Genomic DNA, 22,543 nt, shown 5'->3' on the forward strand with positions numbered 1-22,543 from the left:
CAGTGTGCTGGAGATGCAGCTCTGGGGGACTTCGAAGGACAGTCCTTGGAATAAGACATCAGCATCAAAAAAAAAAAAAAAAAAGAAATAGAAACAGAAACCACCCAGAAAGGATGTAGGCCAGCCAAGAGCTAGATTCAATCCAAAGTTAAGAAAAAACAGTCACGGATTGATGATTTATCCCCTTTGGAACAAAACCAATTATTTATTCTAATATAAAAGTAAAACTATGATCTACAAGAGGTTGAATCTCAGGGCAAGGGAGCTGGGGCCTCAATTGCCACAAAATTAACGACCACTTAAATTTGCTTAGTGCTTCAGGACTTTCAAAGCTTTCTCAGCTCCATCGCTCATCCAGCCTCAAGAAGACCCCGCAGGCGGGCAGGACAGGGGGCACCCCCTTTCCCAGCCGATCCCTCTGCGCAGCGCACAGTGAGGAGAGCCAGCCCCCGCCCACCCAGCTCCCAAGTCCCTTCCTCCTCTCCTCCTCGCATCCCCCGACCCAAAGGAGTTTTCCCAGAGAACTGAACCATTTCTTTTCTGAATACCAGAGAATATAAAATTCCGTAAGAAATAAGGAGTATTTTGCAGCAGTGCGGCATATCTTAAGTGGATGAAAAGGGGTGGTTGGATAATTATTTGATCTAGTTTTTCTTCCATTGGCAGAATTTAACAGTCACGCAGGGCGTGTTTAGAGAGATGTAAACACTGCCCACAGAGGATGGTCGCCATGGCTTTTTGCATCCCTGAGTGGGACAGAAGCGAGTGGCAACTGGGGTCCACCAGAAGGTTAGCTCCAAAGTGGGACAGGTCAACAGCTGAACCCCCAGCCCAGGAGCAAGGCCCTGCTCATAGGGCACACGTGGGAGCTGCCCACGTGGCGCTCTCCTGCCCTCAACCTGAAAACTACTCCCGGAGGCACTGTGGGCAGCGTCCCAAGATGAAAACTGTCTCAGTGCCGCCTGAGCTCTTCCCAGGAAGTAAGAGCTGCTGAAGCAGCGGGTCTGAGCCTGAGAGAGATGCACAACACTGACCGTGCCTGAGGCAAAGGGTGAAGGGCAAAGGGCGAAGGTAGGAACCTGGCCCGTCAGAATAAAACCATACACACGTGCTTCCTGCTCATTTTTTAAGAGGGGCTCTAAAAGGAAAAGGTAGAGCCATTTGGTCTTGCCTGGGAGAGAGGTCTGGCAGCCAATCAAAGGGCAGGGCGAGAGGAAATCCGCCTGTATTTTCTCTGAGTGACAATGCGGCTCGCCTCGGATGCAGGATGCACCATTTCAGAAAACAAGGCAGTCAGGCCTCACGTGCTCAGCTGACACAGACCCAGCGAGGCTGAAGGTGGCCCAGAGAGGCATCCTGACTCGTGCACGAGGTCCTGGCCCCTGTCACCGTGCGTGAGAGGCTCCATGATGGGGGAATTCATGGTGGGCAGGGGGACAGACAAATGCCATTGACACAGTTGCCATGGTTTTCACAATCCCTCAAAGTGGACGGGCAACAGAGATTTATCATCACACACACAGACCAGAATACCCGATGTGTCTGAGTGAATAGGTTGATGCAGAAATAAGTCCTAGGATAAAGGCAGGATTCATCCCAACGGCCTGCCCAACAAGCAGCCAAAGGTTGCCATGTCGCAGGCTTCTAAGTGCTGGCCCAAGGGGCATATATTCACGCCACTCACAGCAAGGGAAGGTGAGGTCTCAGCAGGTGTAAGACGAGCCATCCCAATTCTACTGGGGACCACTGTTGTCAGGTGAGAACCACCCTGCCGCGGGGTCTGTGTGTGTGTGTGCAAGCATTCAGCAAGAGAAAACGCCTCAGGGCCAGGTCTTTAGTCCTGGAGTTTTTAGGGAAGGCAAAGGGAGAAGGCACATGAAGGTGACTGACTGAGTAAAAGAAAACAAATGTAGCTGGAAGTAATACATCATTATTGTGACTGTTTTTCAACGTACCTTTTCTGCCCCCATGAAAAAAGAAATTCAAAATATAAACTTTATATTTTATTATTTTACATTCAAGTGAAACTTCCATTTGGGGGCTCAACACAATTTTAGGCCACTTTCAGCAATTTAGTACTTCGGTGCCCTTTTTATATAACCCAATGGAAGACTTCAGCCCTCTATTTTTTTAAAAAAACAGCTTTACATTCCCAGCTGTAAGACTTATTTATACACACGCACAGGCACACACACAAATCCAAAAACTTCTACATAGAAAAATAAAGGATAAACATTATCCATCTATTTTAGACTGTGTACGGCAACTTTTATATACATGATTTTCTTTTTCTTTAATGTTTTCGGTCACTGCTCATTTTCTTCCCTTCTGTGTGATCTACAATTCCAGGGCAGGAAACTGCTCCAGTGAAGCAGAAATGCTACATACCTCTTGGGGGACGAAGAGAAAAAGCAATTTCTCGTTTCCCTTCCAAGGTCTCTCCCCACCTACCACCACCTCGGATGTCCCTGTGGACTGCCACCGGTCTCCCGGTAAGCGGCTGTCCCTCCTTTCCTCTCTCTAAGGCGTCGGGTGGGAGGCCCGCCCTGCGAACACCGTGCAACAATAATCTCAGTGTGAGGGCAGGGATGGAAGCAGGCAGGGAAAGCCTTCTAAAAATAAGATTCGGGCATCGCTCCCCACAGCCTGTTCCTTTAGTATGGAGTTCGATTCTCCAGCTTGCGCTTGGTGAGGAAGTACTTGAAAAACTCATAGACCGACCAGGAGATGGCCGTGGAGGGCATCTGGTGGATGACACGCGCTCGCATGCCTTTGAAGTAGCCGGGCAGGCCGTTGAGCCGGTACACCGTGCGGAAAGCGTTGGCCATGCCCGACAGCCGGCCGCTGATGTTGGCCAGGTTGAGGGCCATGTTCTCCTGAGTGTTGAGGAGGGTCTTACAGACGTCCAGCGGGGTGGTGGCGGCCGCGGCAAGGGCCCCGGCCAGCCCACCTGAGATGATGTGGGACTGTGGGTTGTAGACCCGGTGAGGGTTGACCTGCTCCTGCAGGAACTCGTAGGTGATGAAGTGGATGGACTGGAAGGGAATGTTCATGGTCAGCTGCGTGCTGTAACTCCGGTAGAAGGCCCCCCAGCCCTCAGTCCTCCACACCGTCCGGATGCAGCTGAGGGCCGACCGGTGCGGCGAGTTGTACATCTGCATGCGCTGCTTCACGACTGTTGCGGGCGCAGCAGGCCAGGCGGCAGTCAGGGCCAGTTGGTTGGGTTTGGCCCCACCCCGGGTCGGAGTGAAAGGGAAGCCAAGCCATAAAGAGAAACAAGTAAGTTTAGACACACTGGTCACAAGGCCCAGAGAGCTAGCACACACAGCCCCAGCCTGAGAAACCAGAGGCCAGCTCCGGAAACCCCGTTTACACATGGGGCTCCAGGACCCCGTGCCAGGAAGGGGCTATTTCCTCAAGTTTCTCCTGCCTGCATCTCATCTAAGGTGCTCTAAACCAGGGGCCACTTCAGACTAGACTCACTGATCCGATCCCCAGAGCCTGGCTGCCTGGGCATCGCAGGCGACGCCAGTCTAAACCACGCCCTCCCTGCCCTGCTCCCTCCCAACCTGCCTACTGGACACGTGCTCCCATCTCTCACTCTCAGTGCTCTGCACCTCTGACAGTGTTCTTAGCTTCTGTGTCACAGTACTCTCGGAAGAGACACTAGAATCACGTCAGCCCAAGTTCAATGACAAAGTCCAATGAAGACCCGGGCTTCGTTCAGAGGACCAGAGGCAAACGAGGGCCAACTGGGGTCCCTTACACTTAGAGTTTTAATCGTCCCCATGCACTGTGAAATGAACACGCACAGTGTGCTTTTCTTTACTTTTAAAGAAATAAACTCCTTAAATCAATATAATGTCAAGAAGAAGCGGGGGGAGTTGAACCTCACTTTTTTCTCCTTAAAAAAAAACAGAAACAAATTCTTGCCCAGTTGACATGGGCTAACTGACTGGTCACTGACCAGGTCCCTGTCTGAGTCGCCTTGAACATGCACCAAAGCAGCCACCTCCCAACCTGTTTCACCCCGTCCCTGAAGGTCAGGACAAGTCCCCTGTCTGCCAGGGCACAGGGGGCAGCTACAGCAAGTAGACAATTTTCACCTTAAAGGACAAAAAGAGACTAACATAACACAGGCTTAAAATGTTGGAATTTTTACCTCTGGTTCTCCCTTCTGGAAAGGGGCCATTGTCAGATGGGGAGAAAGGTCCCACCTCTCAGAGAGGGTAACCCAGCTGAAAGGACGCCCAGTACCTGGTCCAAAAGGCCCTCACCTCTGAGACCCAAGTTGGCCAAGGACACCAGGATATAGAAAAAGCAGACAGAGCTGAAGTCTGCACAGCTAAGAATTGTTTTAGAATGCTCTCAAAATTCAAAAGAAAAAATCGCGGGAGGAGACGCTAAAACAAACCGGCCAAATGTTCGTTCATGAAGTAGAGCGATGGGGGTTCAGAATACTCCTCTCTCTATTTTTGCATGAGTTTGGAATTTTCATAATAATTGCAAATTTCTTTTAAAAAAGCAAATTGAACCAGAGCCCTAACAAATGGCCTTTGGCAGACTCCCCCTAAATTTGTCTAGGGTTGATAAAGGTTAACAAGGGCCGGAGCAGTGTGTGTGTGCGTGCATGTGTGAGTGTGTGTTAGACTAGTGCAAAAGCATGCAAAAGAGTCAGCAGGAGAGCTTTTAAAACAGATTCCTCATCTCCAACCCCAGAGATTGTGATTTAGTAGGCCTGGGGTGGGGCCTAAGAATAAGCTTTTCTAGCATGCTCTCAGGAGATGCTGATGCTGCTGGCCCGCGGATCACACTCTGAGTAGCTGTTCCTGAGAACAGGAGTACCAGAAGCTCAGAGGCTCCCGTCCCGTCGTGACACCTTTACTAATGCGGAGGAAAACATCCTCCTTAGCCAGCAGGCCCATTGCCGGACCTTCTGTCTCCCCACCCGCCCCTCTTTCCCTGCCCCTTCGCACAGCCCCTGCTGCCACTCCCTGGGACCATGAAACATTACCTTCTGCTGGATTCATTACTGCATCGTGGAGCAGGGTGGCCATACTCCCAGCTATCCCTGCAAAAGAAACTCCAGAAAATTACCCTCCTGGACAAGGTATTCCAAGGAAGTTCCTGGAACCCAAATCAGACGGAACCCCGGACACAGCTTTCTAAGAAGCAACGTTCACTATCAACTCCACCCAGGGGAGCACTGATGCTCAAAACTCTAGAGATCCTGGCAACGCCAGATAAAAAGGGGCACAATTACCCACACTTCAATCTTGCAGAAGCCTCATTTTCTCTCTGGGAGTCAACCTGGGGAAAGGGTAGACCTGCTCACACTGCATGGCACCCAGAAACCACACGTGGTGGCTTTTTCCACCGTCTAGATTTTTCACTCTGTCTACAGATTAACTCATTCTGCCCTTAAACTGGGCCAAAGGGGAGGATTGCACGTAAATGGCCGAGAGGAGAAAAAGTCAGAAAAGCAATCTGTAAGAAAATTCCTTAATAAAACCCAGGCATTTTTAAGAAAACAGGCAAGGGAAGAGCACACCAGGAAGCTCTGCACGTGGTATACTCCCAGGTAAGTCTGCAAAGCTAGGACCTGTCTCGGGGACGGCCAACCCCGTCCGAGGGTCTCATCCGAAGGGCCGGGCTCCAAGAACCAGGAAATTTACACAGTGTTGTAAACCAATGTGGCTTCCATAAAATAACTAAAAAAGAAAAACCCCAGGAACTTCAAACGCCTGACTCAGGCCTGCAATTTTGCGTTTGGCTTGGGGTTTCCTCCCTCTGCAGCTGATACTGCCCAGTAACTAAGGCGCCGGCAGGAAGGTGGGAGGGAGGAGGAACACCAGGAGAAGCCTTCAGAAATGCACTTCTATCCCCCGCCCTCCTCCACACGCTTAGCATCATCCCCAGAAAGGTCAACACGCAACCACAGCACACAGCACGATGATGCCGGAACAGCGCTGGGTGGAACTCGGCATAAACTGGGTTCCGTCAACCCGCTTTCAAGGGCTGCAGCGACCAAGGAGTTCCAGCAAAAGGAAGGCCCGAGGCACAGACTCGGGGGACAGCCTGGCTCTTAGTGACCGTGTCAACAGATACAACTAATGGCCAGTTTTTAAAAGGCAAAACAAATGTCTACAAACCAGCCAGGTGGAGTTATCATTACCAGGTCTGCTGACAGAAGGGACTTTTTTGGTTGTGAGTAGAACAGAAAGAAGGGGAAAACGTTGCTGCTGGTCACATCTACCTCTCCACTGTTGAAAAGCAATTTTGTTAAGATAAGTACACCTTACACTGCTATCCATAGCCCCATTCACACCCAAACAAAACCCAACAAAAGCCAAACCCACAGGAGAGGCGAGAATAAGCGCTCGGGCCGGTAAGACAGGCCTACGCAAGAGCTGCCCACAACTCCAGCCCCCAGCCCGCCTGCTCCCGCCAAACAAGAAAGGAAACGCTGTCAGCCCTTGCTCGCAGAGCTGCCACTCAGACAAACGGAGGAGGGGCGGGCGGAGGCCCCGGGCCCCCAGAAGCTTAAGGTGGGAAAGGCCGTCTGCGCTGGAGCAAATCCTTTGTCAGCCATAAAACTTCTTGACCTTTTCAAGCTTAGTTAGATCTTGACGTTGTAGAGACCTGTTGAACCAGTTTTTAAATAGTCTCAAAGAAGCTGTCCAGATAGCTTTTTTTTTTTTTTGAATCCAGCATTCAAAAGTTTTGTTTCTATTCAGGGTTTTCTCCTAGATCTGATCTTTACTTGCCTTTGAACGTTTAAAAGAACGAAACGAAAAACCCACACAACAATGAAAACTGAAACACCTCTGTCACTGATTTTCCCCAGGCTTCAGAAAGCGAAGGAGGGGAATGGAAAGAAGCGTGTGTGTGTGTGTGCGTGTGTCTGGTGTGTGTGCACACACAACTCTAGAGTTCTTTATTCGTAAGCAAGCGTGGCGGAGACGCGGCGTCAGGCTGCTGGGTCCCAGGGAGGAGAACCCTGGGGAAGGGTCTGTTGAAGGAGAGAACTTTCTAACTCCAGACAAACGCTTTCAAATACCGTTGGCTAGGTGGCTGTTTCCTTGGTGGCGGAAAACGTCATTTAAAGTCCTTTTCATGTTTTCATAGCAGGCAAAATACATGGCGTGGGCCGGGCCTGCACCCACCACCATCACGTTGAGGCCTCGCAAGGGCCTCCAGAAGCCTTCGGTCCGCGTGATCTTCTTGAGGGCTCCGTAGATGTTCGTGTACTGGGCTTTGGGATCTGGATTCAGACTCTGCATTCGTGTCTGGGAGAAGGCGAGAAAACAAGAAGAGAATGGCAGTTAACGAGGATGGTAAGGAGGGAAAGGAAGACCCGGAGAGAGGGAGCGGAACAGCCCATTTTCAGTTTCACATTTCTTCACAAAGAAAACATTTACTCTCTCCCTCCTGGAGTCCTCCCTCTCCCACAGACACACCTTCACACGGACTTCATCATACCCAGCAAAAGGGGGAAAGAGTGGGGGCAGGATCAGGAGTAGGAAGATGTGCCCTGCCACTGGCAAGCTGTGTGACCTCTGATGAGTCCCTCAACCTCTCTGGGCCTTGAGAGCTTCAATTAAAAATACAGGATTGTCGCGAGCATCAAATGAAACAACGGGTGTGGAGATTCTTAATAAACTCAGAGGCCCAGTCAAATGTGAGTATTATTATTACCCGGTGGTTCCCATTCTGGCTCTGAAGTCTTCTGCACCCTCACCTAGTGGAGGTGTCCAGGCTCTGACAGCTCCTGTTCAGCCGTACCATGAAATTTCCCCCAAGTCCTCCAGCCCTCACCCCTTCATCTCCTCTGAATACTTTTTCCACTTTGTCTTTACAAGTTAGCGCTTCCATATAAATGGTCTTGTTCTGAATTTCTCCCTATGTATAGTCCTGCCTCCCTGAGGCGGAGACCCAGCTCTCCCCACTCTGTGATCCTACTGTGCTCCCAGGCACTTGAGCAAGTGTGATCATTAATCTTATGTGTCAACCTGGCAAGGCCACCGTACTCACACTGGCTCCAACTATGGTCAAACTGTAGTCTAGATGTGGCTGTGAAGGTATGTTTTAGATGAGATTAATGTTTAAATCAGTGGACTGTGAGTAAAGCAGATTACCCTCCATGGTGTGGGTGGGCCTCATCTAATCAGTCAAAGGTATGAAGAGAAAAAAAACTGATGTCATCCAAGGAAGAAAGAATTCTGTCTCCAGACAGTCTTTGCACTTGAGCTGCAACATCAACTCTTCCCTGGGTCTCCAGCCAGCCTGCCCTGCAGACTTCAGACTTGCCAGCTTCCACGACTGTGTGAGCCAATTCACATACACACACATATACACACCCCCTGTTGGCTCTGTTTCTCTGAGGAACCCTGACTAGCACAGTAGATGCACTAGTACCAGCGCTGGCTCAGCCCTGCAAAAGCAGCAGCATTCGCTCCTCCACTCCCCGCCCCCAACACACACGCAGACTGGAGGGTCAGCCTCCAAGCTCTGGCAGGGACATCCTTTTCTCTCCAAACAAAATCTCCCAGAAAACCACGACACAGAATTTAAGAAGGGCTTCTCTGCTTGGAAATGGGGTGAAGGGTCCAGGCCCTCCTCTCATTCCACACGGCAGAAAACTGCCCCCAGGAATCCAGGCCCAGAGGAAGAGTGTGAAAACCAACAACCTAATTACTGGTCACTTTCAGATCTCCCCAGCCAGTAAAACCACAAAGAAAATGGGCACACCACTGACAACTTTTCATTTTGCTAAGAAAGGACGTAAAAACAACAATATAAGCAATAGTCACTATCACCTTCTATTACAATCAAGATTTCCTAAAAGAGAGGACACTGTTAATGCTTAAAAAAAGGCAAAGACGACTACTTCTGATTATAAAACTGTTCTTTAGATTAAATTTAGCTTTATTAAAAACTCACTGCTTTACCCTTTTTTCTACCTCAAACGGGTGAAAATGCCCTGGCCCGGCCCCAGGCCGCTGCCAGATGCCTGGGCCCACACTCGGGGAGCGCCAGGGGCTGGGCTCAGGGCCTGCACCTTTTGGTTCCGTGTTTTCTATTCTAACCCTTCTCAACAGATCTCAGGCGGCGTAATCACAGCGTGTAGCAGCAGCAAGCGAGACCCAGCGAGGAGGGGCGAGCGGCTGCTGGTCCAGCCACGTGCTCGAAGGCAAGGCGCTCAATGTGGGAGAGCCGACGGCTTCCTTGGGGACGGCAGAGGGTCTCGAGCACTACGTTCCACAAGTTATTTGAAATCGCTCAACTGTGGGAGCAAATAAAGCTTCGTATGGCACCCGGCTTTTTCCTCTGATTGCGCCTGACCAGAAGCAGGAGCACGAGGCAGTGGGCGGGCAGCAGGGCAGTCCAGCACGCGGGCTTTCTCACCAGAGCACCAGGTGAACTCAGCTCCATCACTCCCGGCGTGACCCTGGGGAGGATGGGGAACCTCTCTAAGCTTTAGTTTCCTCCTTCGAGAGAATGGCTGAGAAAAGAAAATGCCATTACCTGTCTATGACCATCACTCACTAACAATGAAAGGATTCACCAAGGGATTCACTAAGGAATCCGGTTCTCTATACGACCAGCCTTGCAGACGCTCAGTCCGTGCAGGCGGGGCTGCGTCTGCCTCGTGCACAGCAGATCGCCAGTGCCTGTTACGCGTCTAACTCGCAGTGGGGGCCCAGTAAATAGCTGTCGGGTGAATCGATGAACAGACACGTGCAATTTAGGATACCAACCAGGGTGAAGGGTACTACGTATCTTACTTTACCTCCCCTAAATGGGAGCATGCGTTCCTGGCACCTGTCCCCGCCTCCCCTCTTGTCTAGATCTCTCCCTCTTGATAGAAGTCCCTGTGTCGCTGCATTTCTCAAGCCCAGGCTGGGATCTGCTGAGCCGCAGGAGAGCCCTCCTTGGGCTGTCAATAAGGGGCGGCTCCTGCTGGCCCCACTCCCAGAGGGAAGCCCACCTGCCTCCGCCTCCTCCTTGCTGGTTTCCAGCCTGGGGAGACAGGACCACCTGTGGTGAAGGCCTTCGTTGGGTCCAGACGGGCAGAAATGAAAGAGCGCCTCGCAAGCAGGGGCGGCAGTGCGAGAGAACACCCAGGCCCCAGAGCAAGGAGCCGAGAGCCTGGACTACGGACCTGACGCAGGCTGCAACAGGGCCACGTGGCCTTGGCTACGGCATCCCAACTCACTGGTCCTCAGTGTCCTCAACTGGAAAATGAAGGGGGGGGATCAGAACAGTGGCTGATTATCAGAATCACCTGGGAAGTGTTTATGTAGCCCAGTACCACCCCAACATGTATTGATTCAAATGTTTTTTTAATTCTCCAGATGATTCCTATCATCTCAGTTTGGAGAACCACTACCTAGAGGCCCCTTGCAGCCCCAGCACTTTCTAGTAACAATCTCCATCCAGCCTTGGCTCCTGAGGAGGAGAGAGGGGGTGCTGGGGGAGGGAGGTGCGTGCGGAGCGGGCAGAGGCAGGAACAGCGGGGACATGCTGCCAAGGCTTCAGAGCCAGCCAAGCTGATGTCATCGTTCTGAATTTCAGCTCTGGGACCTCGAGCAAGTTCCTTAATCTTGGGGCGTGGAATAATCCACAGAGAGCGGCTGGCAGGAGTGCGATAACTGTGGGAAACGCCTGACTCGGCCGGCAGTCAATAGGGACCCCCTCTACCCACCCTTTGGACATGTGAGGGCATCAGGTGGTCTCCTTTACAAAGCTGCTCACGTCGGCTTACAGGGGAAATGTGGAACTGATTGCTCACCTCTCCCTTTTTATTTTTTTTTAAAAGATTGGCACCTGAGCTAACATCTGTTGCCAATCTTCTTTTATTTTCTTTCTTCTTCTCCCCAAAGCCCCCCGGGACATAGTTGTATATTCTAGTTGTGGGTCCTTCTAGTTGTGGCATGTGGGATGCCGCCTCAGCATGGCTTGATGAGTGGTGCCATGTCCGGACCCAGGATCCCAACTGGCAAGACCCTGGGCTGCTGAAGCAGAGCACGTGAACTTAACCACTCAGCCACAGGGCTGGCCCCCAAGTCTCCCTTTTTTAAATTAGAGGTGAGGCAAGTGGAGTAAATATTACTGAACAAAAGGCACTGTCCTCCCACGGAAGAGAAAAGGACTACTGGGCATCTCTGCACATGGGTGACTTCTCTGGCTTTGGGGTCGTCTCAAGGGCAGGCCACATTTAATGACTCGCACCCAGAACAGAGGCAAGTGGCCCAAGAGCGCACAGGAGGACCCAGTGAAGCCTCCTCTGGCCACGACAGCCACAGGGGCCAAGTTTTGGGCCAGAGCCTCTTCAGTCCTAGGGTACCTTCATTTCTCCAACCTGCCTGTGGGGAGACCCCACTTGGGCCGGGCGCCAGGAGACAGAAAGGAAAAGTTGAGGGGGAGAGAAACAAGGAAAGTGTGAGAGAACTGAGAACGACATGGGCCACGCTGGGTGTCAGAAAGGAACTCGGAGAGCAGGACAGAGTGGTCCCGACCATTGGGGTCACGGAAGCTTCCTCACAGGAGAAGCTGAGAGAAGCGAAGGCGGCCAGGCGAGAGGGGAGGCAGAAGCCGCCGGGACAGACAGGAGACAACCAACTCAGCCTCTCCTTTCTTTCTCGGCGACTGCCTGTAAAACGTGTAAGTAAGCAGTGGGCATCCTCTATCTAACTGTGGATGAGAGAAGGAGAAAAATTTAGGAGATGAGTGGAAATGACCCAAGGGTCCCTCACAGGATGAAGGGATAAATAAACAAAATGTGGATTTTTGCTGGAGAATATTCCATCTTCAGTTTTGCGGGATGGAGAGTTCTGTGAAGGGATGGAGGTGATGGATGCACAACAATATGAATGTGCTTAATGCTACTGACCGTACACCTAAAAATGGTTAGGATGGTACATCTGTTGTTAAGTGTATTTTACCACAATTTAAAAAACAAGTCAGGGTATGAGGGTGGAGAGAAGGAAAAAGAAAATGAATGAATTAGGATGCACAGAGAGAGGGCAGAGATGGAAAAAGACAAAAAAACGGAGAGAGAATTTCACAACCCGCCTTTCCTGTCCTGGGTTTCGGTTCCCGCGCACAGACTAGCTGCATGGTTCTCCTGCTCCCTTAGAATAAACTCCCACTCTATGCATTTTAATTCTCTGCTCTTGGAAATTCACAATGCACATGAGCGTATCAACGGCCCTGGGGAGGCCTTGGGAAGAGGCCTGTTGAACTCTGCTGACTCTGCACTTCTTAAACCTTTGTCTTTGGCTACAGAAGCCTTGCCTGACCGAACAGCCAGTTACACCTTGCAGAACACCGGAGAAAACACAGCTGCAGCCGACGGGGACCCAGGAAGCAGGATGTGAAGGATCGGCTCGAGGTGTCAGAGGACCACTGGGGCAGCCCCTGCAGAGAGCGGTCAGCAACGAACAGCCAGGAAGACCAGGCCTGAGAAGAGTGGCCAATAAGCAGGGTGAGCCCCCGGCTGCGTGTCATGAGAGAGGGTCACTCCACACCTTCTTGCGAAACTGCTGTTGTTCTCAAAGGGGAGGAGGGAGAGAATGCCTTGGCCCCCAAATCAGGAGACCAGGGTCTCAGGCCTGGTTCTGCCCCTCACTGTGTGACCCAAGCAAGTCCCCTCCAGCTCGAGAACGCGATTCTAGCGGAGGCTCCATAGCAATGACACAAATTCCGTATTTGCTCTGAACCAGCTCCATCAACCCCCAGCAAGGCCTGAATGGAGGGGTCGAGCCCCTTACTCAAACTCCCCCCTAAGACGACGAAACAGGGCAAGCCTGCCTTGTTGGCCTGTTCCCTCGCTGAGAGGAGGATGGAGAGAGAGTGGAAACTGTGTGCTCTGTCCGGGTGAGCTCACAGGATCACGTGACAGGAGCCCCAGGCCCTGGGCAGAGGGCACAGCGAGCTCAGCACCTGCCGTTTCAGGCAGAAAGGCGACTTGGCCAAGATCACAGAGACCAGGCATCATGGATCTGGGCCGGGACTAGAGAAGAAAAGCGAAGAGAGCAAGCCAAGCCTGGCAGGGACACTGCAGACCTCCCTGAGGACCCTGCAGGGGACAGCTCAGCCTGGCCAAGCCCCTGAGGCATCACTCAGCCATGTCCTCCCACCTGACCTGGACATGGCTGCGGATTCCCACTCCTCCTTTCTCAATTTCTCAAAATAAGAAACTAGTAATAACTAAAACCTTCCCATGTTGTGAAAGTACAGGTGGCCCTTCCTTCCAGGACCAGGAGCAGATAATGTGAAATCTACCCGTTTGTTGAAAAGCCTCTGTCACGCTCCCACACCGAGGCAGGCACAGTGGGGAGACGGGAATAGGATCAGGGCATGTGGGCTGCCAGGTCTTGGTGGGAACACCAACATCACAACACGATGGGTGGGCACAGCTCCCACCGAGGGACCAGGGCTGTGCCCAGGAGGCTGGCCAGGAATCTCCGTCCCAGACTTTCTCCCAGAGAAAGGAAATAAGGTTCAGGCACTGAGAAAGTGCTAGGAAAATGCCAAATAATGTTAGCATCTGCTGCCCAGAGTCTGCTTCAGAATTAGAAAGCAAATTGGTACGTTTAATTCTACCCCGTCTGCCAACTGTTTCCAAGTAGAACTGACAGTCACTAAGCCGAACCACAGGAAAATGCCTAAGCCAAACTGCAGGGCCCAACCCCAGCCCCCTCCCAATTTTCCAAGCCCCACAGCCACCCGCCACGGGCACAAGCCCACCCTTCAGCCCTCTGCCGGCAGCTCCCCCATTTCTTCCCACAGCCCATCCACGGCACTATGTGCCCGCTGCACTGGGGCCTGCTGCTGACGCTGCGACTCCCGTCCACAACCACCTGGGTGCCCATGCGGCTGGGCACGCTGAGACGCCACCCATGGACCCAGCAGCAGGCCAGGAGGGAGAGGCTTTTTGGCACAGTGTTTTGTAGGGGAAAGGACTGTCTTCCGGAGCAAAGCCACAGGCCTCATCGAGGGCTTGGAAACCCTGTCTCACCTTCCAGGATCCTTAGGAGGCACGCACAACACACAAAGAAACCCAAACCACATCAAGGAGGACCACGCGCAGTAAAACTCTCAGCGCTCCACAAGTTCAAAACCATCAGCGTTCTGACTCAGAATATGCGCCCTTATTGTGTGATACAGACGATGGACTCCTAATGGCGCTCCAACAGTCACACCCTAGCCCTTGGAAACACACACAGGAATCACCAAAAAGGAGGCAGAAGGACACCATCCAGTGTCATTCCCACACGCACTCAGTAACCAGGAACAGAGCAATGCAGACAATTCTCTCAGGGGAAGCATGCTGTTCACAGCATGCCAAGGCACATCCAAGTTTACTCGCAACTTCAAAATTCCAAATCGTGGCTTTTTACATCTCCCAAATTGGCAAAAATGTGTACACAAAGAGAATACACTTTGTCTCTCTCTCTTTTTTTAATCAAAAAGAAAATTTGATCCTCTTAAAGTTTAGGAATCAGCAAGAGAAAAATGACTCCTCAAAATGAGTCCGTGCCTCCCCAAAAGAGGGGTGGCTGTTGGTCGAATGATTCTAGCTGAGAATCACGCGGTGGGGCGGTGCTCCGAGATTCCAGCACATGCCTTCTGAAAGCCTGGCGAGAACCACTCGTTCAGAGCAAGGAAAAGCGCCAGCTTACTGGAGACCCGTCCGAAAAGCTGTACAGAATGGAGAGGAGGGGTGGAAACACCTCCAGCTGCGTCATGCCCATGTCTGTTTCCCCATCCCACCCACAGGAAGCCCCAGACCTGCCTCGGTTGTCGGTTGCCCTGACGCTGGAGGAGGGTGGGAGGACGCGGCTCACGTATGTGAGAACTAACCATCTAGGCCATTCCACCTTCTCACTTACGGCCCACGGGGCCCAATTTTCAGAAAAGTCACATTCGCCCTTCCGAACAGACCAGCCACACTCCAGCGTTCCTGGTCACCTGTCGCCTCTGAGGTGCGGGACCTGGCCTGTAAAGAATCCGCGCCGCCAGTCATGCATACTCTGCAGACGCAATTCTGAAACCGCCAGGGCCCATTACAGGGTGTGCTTCACCGGGCACTGCTGTTTCTAGGGACAAAAAGACTAAGTGAAGAGCCTCCACAAAGAATGGGGTAGAAAATACAAATTCCACCAGGACATCTGAAACCAAGTTCCTCGGCCTCCCAGGGGAGAAGCCACAGCACCAAACACCACTTCTCCTGGGACAGGCCACAGTGTGAGGAGTCAGACGTAGGTCACATCCAACCCGGAAAGGGTGGTGGAAGAGGAGCCATCTGAGCCGCACCTGGAAAGAGGGACAATCCTTCAATTGGTAGGAAATGAGGCTGTCATTACAATCCCTCGGTTACATTTGGTTTTTGACGACATACATGTGTTACTTTGGGGGGGAAAAAAAAGCAAGCAGGGCAGGCAGCACAAGAGGCCAATTCTGGCTGAAGGGTGTGACTGTGCTGGTGGGTCCTGGCTGAGGACTGTGACGGTCAGCGGGTCTGGGAAATGGAGGAGGGTGTCGGCTGGAGGGTCTGTGCACAGGGAATGCAGAGGTAAGGTACGGATGGAGAGGTAGCCGCAGACCTGGGACGGCGGCTGAACAGGAGAAGATCAATGACCATCTGCTGGGAGAAGGGCAGGTTGGGGCTGGACGACGGGAGGCCCTGAGGAGCTTGCTAAGGGGTTTGGAATTTACAGTGAAGCGTTTTCCGTGGTTACATACTGCACATGACGATGGCAGCTACAAAGACCGATGGCATCTCCTGCATGTGGGAGAAGGCGGCAGGCCCACATGACAGAAGCCGTCCCGACCAGGTCTCCTGACAGGCTGGCCCCTCTCTCTGAAGCTGTGGCCACTTGCAAGGCCACTGCAACACCACACGCCACTGAGGTCTCCCTCCCCCGCCGTGGGCAGCAGCTCACCGCCTTGCCTATGGCTCAAAGGACGTCATCCCCACATTCCTTTATCCTAGGAGCCAAATCTGATCACTCCTCCCCTTCTCTAGAAAATTCTCCAGCAGAGGGAGAGAGGGACGCAAGAATCTGTGCCTGGCTCAGCCCCAATGTGCCCAGGACACACTCAGAACACCCAGTTTGTGGCCCAACCAAAAATTAAATTATTTCTGTTCCACAAGTGGGCAAATTCCCAAGAGTCCAGGTAACAGGGCTGGGATTTCATGCGTGGGACTGAAGACCTCACCAGGAGACACAGAGAGCGGCAGAAGCCTGGGCTGGAGGGAGCCTGAACCACCCATCATTCCTACCCACCCTGCCTGGAGCAAGTGAGACAAGCAAGGGGCTGGGGTCCTCTGTTCTAGTCCCACGTCTGCATTAAGGGCTGTGTGGCCTTAGGCAAGTCAACTTACTTCTCTAAGCCCCAAAGCCTCTATTCACAAAATAATTAATTAAAACAGTAATATTAGCAACTAATTATCCCCATTTTACAAATGAAGAAACTGAGGCACAGAGAGGCTAAACAACTTGCCCCAAGGTCACAGAGTACAGGCGGTCTGGCTCCAGAGCCCAGGCCGGTATAACCACAAGGCTACACAGCGTCTCACGAAAAGGCGACCGGAAAGGACGGGAGGTGATTCCCAACTTGCCTCCCGTCTCTGATGTGCTCTGCTTCTTGACCACGCTAAGTCACGTGTGCACCACCCCCTAGGTGCCTCGCCTCTTTGAAGAGGGAGTGGCCCTGACCACGTGAAAGTCACCTAAGTCCTCGCTGGCTCAGGCGCGCAGCTCCCGAGGGCTCTGCCTCCATCCTGCCTGCAGGCGGGCACTTTCAGCCAGTCACGAGGTCAGCCTCATGGGGGTCACACAGCCTCAGGGTTTCCCAATCCTGGCCATCAGCCTGGCCACTGGTCCCAGACGGAACTGGGAACAGTGGTTGGTTCGATACGAATCCATTCTTTCCCTCCTTGAAGAGACTGACCCATTCACGCAGCCAGGCCGTGGGCGGGAGCGACATCTGATGGATCAAAGCCTGTCACTCCTTAGGTATCCAAAGGTTCAAGCTGAATATTCCAAGGTCAGGTTCCTTTTGGAAAAAATTTAACTCACTGCGGGTAACCTGGCCTCCCAGGGCCTCCCCTGACTCAGGAGCCTTGTCTATGTCATGGATTTATAAAGACCCCACCTACAAGTAAAGACAAGATGTCAGAGGCAAAACTGGAGAAACACCTCATTCTCAAGCGTCTTCTTTCCTGGCATATAGGTAATCTGACTGAAACATCATAATGCCACATAGGAGAACAAACTTAATACACGAGTCCACACGGAAGCACATGAAGGCGCCCCAGAGCACCAGCATACCACCAGGAGAGGAACAGAATCCAGGCCCCGACGCACGTTCACAGGTTCTGCTCACAGCGGCTGGCCCCTGCTGTCTGCTCCAGCCCGCAACTCGCCCTCATCTCTTTTGATGGTGGGGCTCCCTGTGAGCTTTGGTTTGATTTCAGAGTTCTGCCACCCAGTCAGCCCTCCTGACTTTGTTTTGCTAATGAGGAAACACTTATGTGACCTGCCCAAGCTCCCAGAGCTGGTCAACCATTGCCCAGGACAGGCCAATGCTCCAACTCCCAGGCCCCGCTCATATGACCATCCTTCAACCATATTTTGCTGAAAATCCCAATCACAGAATCTCAAAGGAAACTCATTGAACCACCCACTGATGCTCAGACAGCCCCTGGGGTTTGAGGTTCATCCATTCACTCAACAATTACATACTGAGCTTCTACTCCATGCCAGACGCGGTTATTAGGCACCAAGGCGCAAAGGTGGCGCCTGTCCTGCCCCAGCTCACGTGGAGATCCGCTCTGTTTCTGAGCTGTGGGCAGTTGGGAAGTGACTGCACTTTGCGGCCCTTTGGTTCCCTCATCTGAAAAGCCCTGTCTCACAGGCTTCCTGAGCCGAGGTGCCTGTCAGTCACCCAGGACAGCACCGCAGGTGCTCAGTACCTGTTGATCCTCACTGCAGTTACCTTTAGAAGGGCTCAGTAAGCTCCCTAAACCACCACCTGTGTCCATACAAACGGCTCCGAGACCTCCTGAAAAACCACCGCCAAAGCTAGCTTCATCCCACCCAGGGCTGTTTGGCACCCAGGGTCTCATTCTGGGTTTGAAGTGAATTGTGACACTACAGAATAGGGTGGGCCGCAACCACAAGAGGCCCCAGGACCCAGAGGTAACCTATCAGCCGCCGGGCACCGGGATGGGGGACTCCAGGCCACAGCTCATACGCGCTCACAAGAAAGGACAGGAATGAAACCTCACCCCAATGCCCTCTGGCCAGAAAGAGGCTCAACAACGTGAGGGGCCCTTCCAGGTTCCAGGGGGTCCACACCCACAGTGGCCGGCAGAAGAGGCCCCGGGCTCCCCACCCCCGGGGTCTAAACCCCAGCTTCCCTCGGTGAGTTCCTCGATCCCTCCACGTCCACGTGTAATGGGGTTGTGGTAGCACCTACCTCCTAAAGCCTCTGCAAGGATTAAAGGAAAGAGGAAGGGCAAGCCCCTGGGGGGGTCTGGTGTACAGCTGCTCGTGCTTTCATTTATGCTTTTTTTGGATAAACAGTGAATTCCTTGGAAGATGTCATTTTTACTCTAATTGCTTCATAAAAGTCACATTCCCTCGGAGGGGGACGCCCCGAGGAGCCGTGCTGGTTGGGCACAAGCCCAGGGGCAACCACTGCCCACTGAGCCCGATGGCCTGCAGCACTGTCGGCCCTCCTAACAGAAGAGCTGGAGGCCAGGACAGCGAGGGGACTCTGTCCCTCCTCCCCCAACTTCCACATTCACCTTTCTTGCCTCGCCATTTCTAAATGAATGGGCCCGGCTGCTTACATTAATCCTGATTATGTAACACAGGGAAATTGCACAGGGAGAGGGGTCAGGAAAAATCTCTCGTGTCAGTTTACACGGGCGCAAAGGGTCCCACAGGAAAGTGCCTCCGGAAGCTCACTCATGGCCGGGCTGCTCAGGGCCACGGGCAGCTCTGGAGACCTTGAACTGGTGCTGAAGTCCGGGCCGGGCCACGCAGGGGCCTTAAGCACCAAGGTCCCCTGACACTGCTGCCGGGCACCCATTCCTGCGAGGTCACCACGAGGTGGAAAAGGCCCTCCCGGCTGCTGAAGGGTCTCGCTACCCTCTGAACCGTCGGGAGATTGACAGATGGGGCCCAGTGGAGCTGCAGGACCGGGCACGGGGAGCCCTTTGTGGGTCCTGCAGCCCCCATGCTCCAGTCACCCTGCAGGCCTTGGCTCCCCACCTGTGGGTGTGGGTAGGTTCTCAGCTCCCTCAGATTCTGGGGGCTAAGTCCATGTGGCACTGTGGGGCACCGATGTTTCCCACTTTCCCAAATAGGGCAGTCCCCCAAGATGTGCACCTAAACGTGAGTGTGACAGGCAGAGAGAGTCCTGTCCCAAGAGTCAGAAACCTAAACTCCCGTGCAGCTCTGCCACCGACCAAGGCCCTGAGGAACTCCAAGCAACCGCTTCACCTGGCTGGGCAGCAACACGAACGAAGGTCTGCCAGCAGGGAAACCCGGGGTGGGGGGGGGGGGGCACAGAATTCTTCTGTTTTGTTTACTGATCTACTACAATTGCAAATATTTGTGGAATGAGTAAGTGGAGGTAATAGATTGTCTCTAAGGAGGTGCTTTTTGGTCTCTAACACTCTAAATCTATGAAACCTGTAAAGAGTCCTTTGAAAAACAAATGTGTGTGGGTGTGTTTTATTTGAGGTGAGGTAAATCCACATTACTAGACATCAAGCCTACTTGCAGCTTAAAAACGCCTGTATAAGAAAAAAGGACTCCAGGAGAAATTGGAGGCCTGTGCACCGCTGACAAGAGTGTAAAATGGTGCCGCACCCACAGAAAACAGTATGGAAGTTCCTAAAAGAATTAAAAATAGAATTACCATATGATCCAGCAATCCCACTGCTGGGTTTACATGCAAAGAATTGAAAGTAGGGTCCCAAAGAGATATCTGCACGGCCATGTGCATGGCAGCGTTATTCACAATGGCCAAAAGGTGGAAGCAACCCAATGTCCACCGATGGATAAACGGATAAACAAAATGTGGTATATCCATACAACGGACTATTATTCAGCCTTAAAAAAAGGAAGGAAATTCTGACATATTCCATAACATGGATGGACCTCGAGGACATACGCAATAAGGCAGTCACAAACAGACAATACTGTAGGATTCCCCTCATGTGAGGTACCTAGAAGAGTCAAGTCCACAGAGACAGAAAGTGGAATGTTGGTGGTGGGGGCTGGGGGAGGGGAGAATGGCAGTTGTTTAATGGGAATAGAGGTTCAGTTTGAGAAGATGAAAAAAGTTCTGGAGATCCATTGCATGACAATGTAAACATCCTTAACACTACTGAGCTGTACACATTAAAAAGGTTAAGACGGCAAGTTTTATGTTACGTATATTTTACAAGTAAAAGAAAGTCCTAAATCTAATCAACAGCTTGCTCCGCATGCATTTCATAGTCTGAAAACCTGTCACAATCAAATAATTGCCTGAGATTTCCTTTAACACCTGAGATAACAGTTTTTTGTCTGTTTTTGGACAAGGCAGCCAGGGGTCTCGAATGCACAGCATAATCCCCTGGACACAGCAACATCCCTGGCTCAGAGCCTGCCTTGGAAGGAAGCACCCTGGAAGGAAGGTCAGCCCCGGCGCTCGTGGATGGAAGGCAAAGGAAGGCAGAAATGCTTAAGATGCAGAGTCTGAATCCTCATCCTTTCCCACATGCTGGCCCGTGGCGCCAACGGGGCAGCGCTTCCCTTTCCAGGACACGCTGGCCTGGGCCACCCCAAAAGATACTGCACCGCCACTGCTCAGGGCTGGAGGTAGCTGCCGAAAACCAGCCAAATATTCGTCTGAGAGAGACCAGGTGACGATGCCAGGAGCTCCAAGGCGCTGCCCTTGCCATCAGGGCCAGGGAGTGGGGGGGCCCAGCACTGCTGGTGACAGCTCTCCTGGGATCCACCCTGGACAGGCCCAGGGAGCCGGGCACCTCAGAAGCCCTGTGCACAGTTCTCAAGTCAAATGTGGTCCTGCCAGCTTCTGCAAGAGCAGCTTCCACGCCCTTCACAGAGGCCACACCTTCTAAAGCACACCCGCTATTAGCCTATTATCCACAGGAAAAAAAGACCTTCCAAAGCACCCTGTCGCCAGCCTTCTGTTGCTCATTCCTCTACTTGTAATTATATCAGGTGATATGTCTGCACGCCTGTCTCCCATCAAAGTCACAGAGGAACACGAGGGAGGCACAGCCTCACCCTTCTGTGATCTCAGCACCCAGCACAGTGCTTTCACTAAAACAGACACTCGGTGACCAACTGTCTGTCGAGGACTCAGAGACACACCAAATTTCCCCCTAGGCACACACACAGCAGGCGCTTTAAGCCCCACATGCGCTCTCTGCTGCCTATGGATGGATCTGTGTCCCACAGCATGATGCGCCTCACCATTCTCTGGGGGCTGCCACATAGGTAACAGCCGAGGGTACAAGCCCCACCAGAGCAGGCTCCAGTTCAGGGGACGCTAGAGGTCTAAGCAGATGTCCAGGGTAAATTTCTGGGATGTTACGGAAGCCCGATGTCCCACAAACGCCACTATCAAATTATCTCCATAATGCTGGATGATCTATGTGTACATGGGGCCAGGTCACAGCTGGAGGGGACATTCTCTGGCTGTCTTCACACACCTTCACAGCAAACAATAACAGAGAAAGATGACAAAGTACCAGCAACACCAGGCTAGATGTTCTAAGGGCCTTGGGGGAAAGACCCCACGGGAAACATCCTGGAGACACCTTTCAGCCTCCAGAATCCATTCACACGTAGAAATGTTTGCATGTACAAACTATACCATAAGCTTTTAGGGGAGTCATTTTTCAGTTTTACTGGATGCCTAAGAGAATGGCAGGAACCTTCAATCATGGGTAAGTCTTCCTGGGCCTAAAACCCTCATCCTGGAAACAGTGAGCTCAGGGGTCTGATTTAAACTGTCATCTGATGAGCAGGGTTTCCAGAAGCGAGGGAAGGAGATTGGTGCCAGGGATGCAAGTGAGTGGCCAGACTGCGGTAGCCTCAAGTTGGTAAAACAAGAGGGTTGTACCAAAACATCGTGCCTCCTACACGGATGTCACTGCACCGCCGGGGGGCTGGGTTGGGCAGAGCAGGCAAAGAGCCCCTGCCTTCAAGGAGTTTAGAGTCTAGTATGGGAGAGAAAGAGTAAACCAAAAGTCACACAAAGAAGCAATTACAGACTCTACAGGCCACGAAGCAGAGTAGAGGGTGAAAGTGCTACAAGAGCAAAGGCAAGGGACCTGATTTATATTTGAGGAGGGGTCCTGCAAGCGACTGTGAAGCGGAGACCTGAAGGTTGGGGGCGCCAGGGAAGTGAAGCATAGCAGAAAGGGCTGCCTGGGGGCGCAGGAAGGTGGAGCATAGGAGAAGGGGGCTGCCTGGGGGCGCAGGGAGGTGGAGCATAG

The 22,543-nt window shown here is 52.4% G+C and overlaps 1 protein-coding gene across 1 annotated transcript in view; it reads right to left on the minus strand.

Moving 5' to 3' along the window:
* Positions 1–1,990: 1,990 nt before the first annotated feature.
* SLC25A37 (solute carrier family 25 member 37) overlaps positions 1,991–22,543 on the minus strand; it is a 37,032-nt gene continuing 16,479 nt past the window's right edge. The window contains exons 2-4 of the mRNA XM_046657063.1: positions 7,061–7,289; positions 5,015–5,071; positions 1,991–3,175 (exon numbers count right to left, since the gene is read on the minus strand). Coding sequence (XP_046513019.1) covers positions 2,655–3,175; positions 5,015–5,071; positions 7,061–7,289 — 807 coding nt within the window. The 3' untranslated portion in view covers positions 1,991–2,654. The remainder of the gene's footprint in view (positions 3,176–5,014; positions 5,072–7,060; positions 7,290–22,543) is intronic.

This window comes from Equus quagga, chromosome 3, assembly GCF_021613505.1.
Source record: "Equus quagga isolate Etosha38 chromosome 3, UCLA_HA_Equagga_1.0, whole genome shotgun sequence".
In the NCBI taxonomy this organism is placed as follows: domain Eukaryota; kingdom Metazoa; phylum Chordata; class Mammalia; order Perissodactyla; family Equidae; genus Equus; species Equus quagga.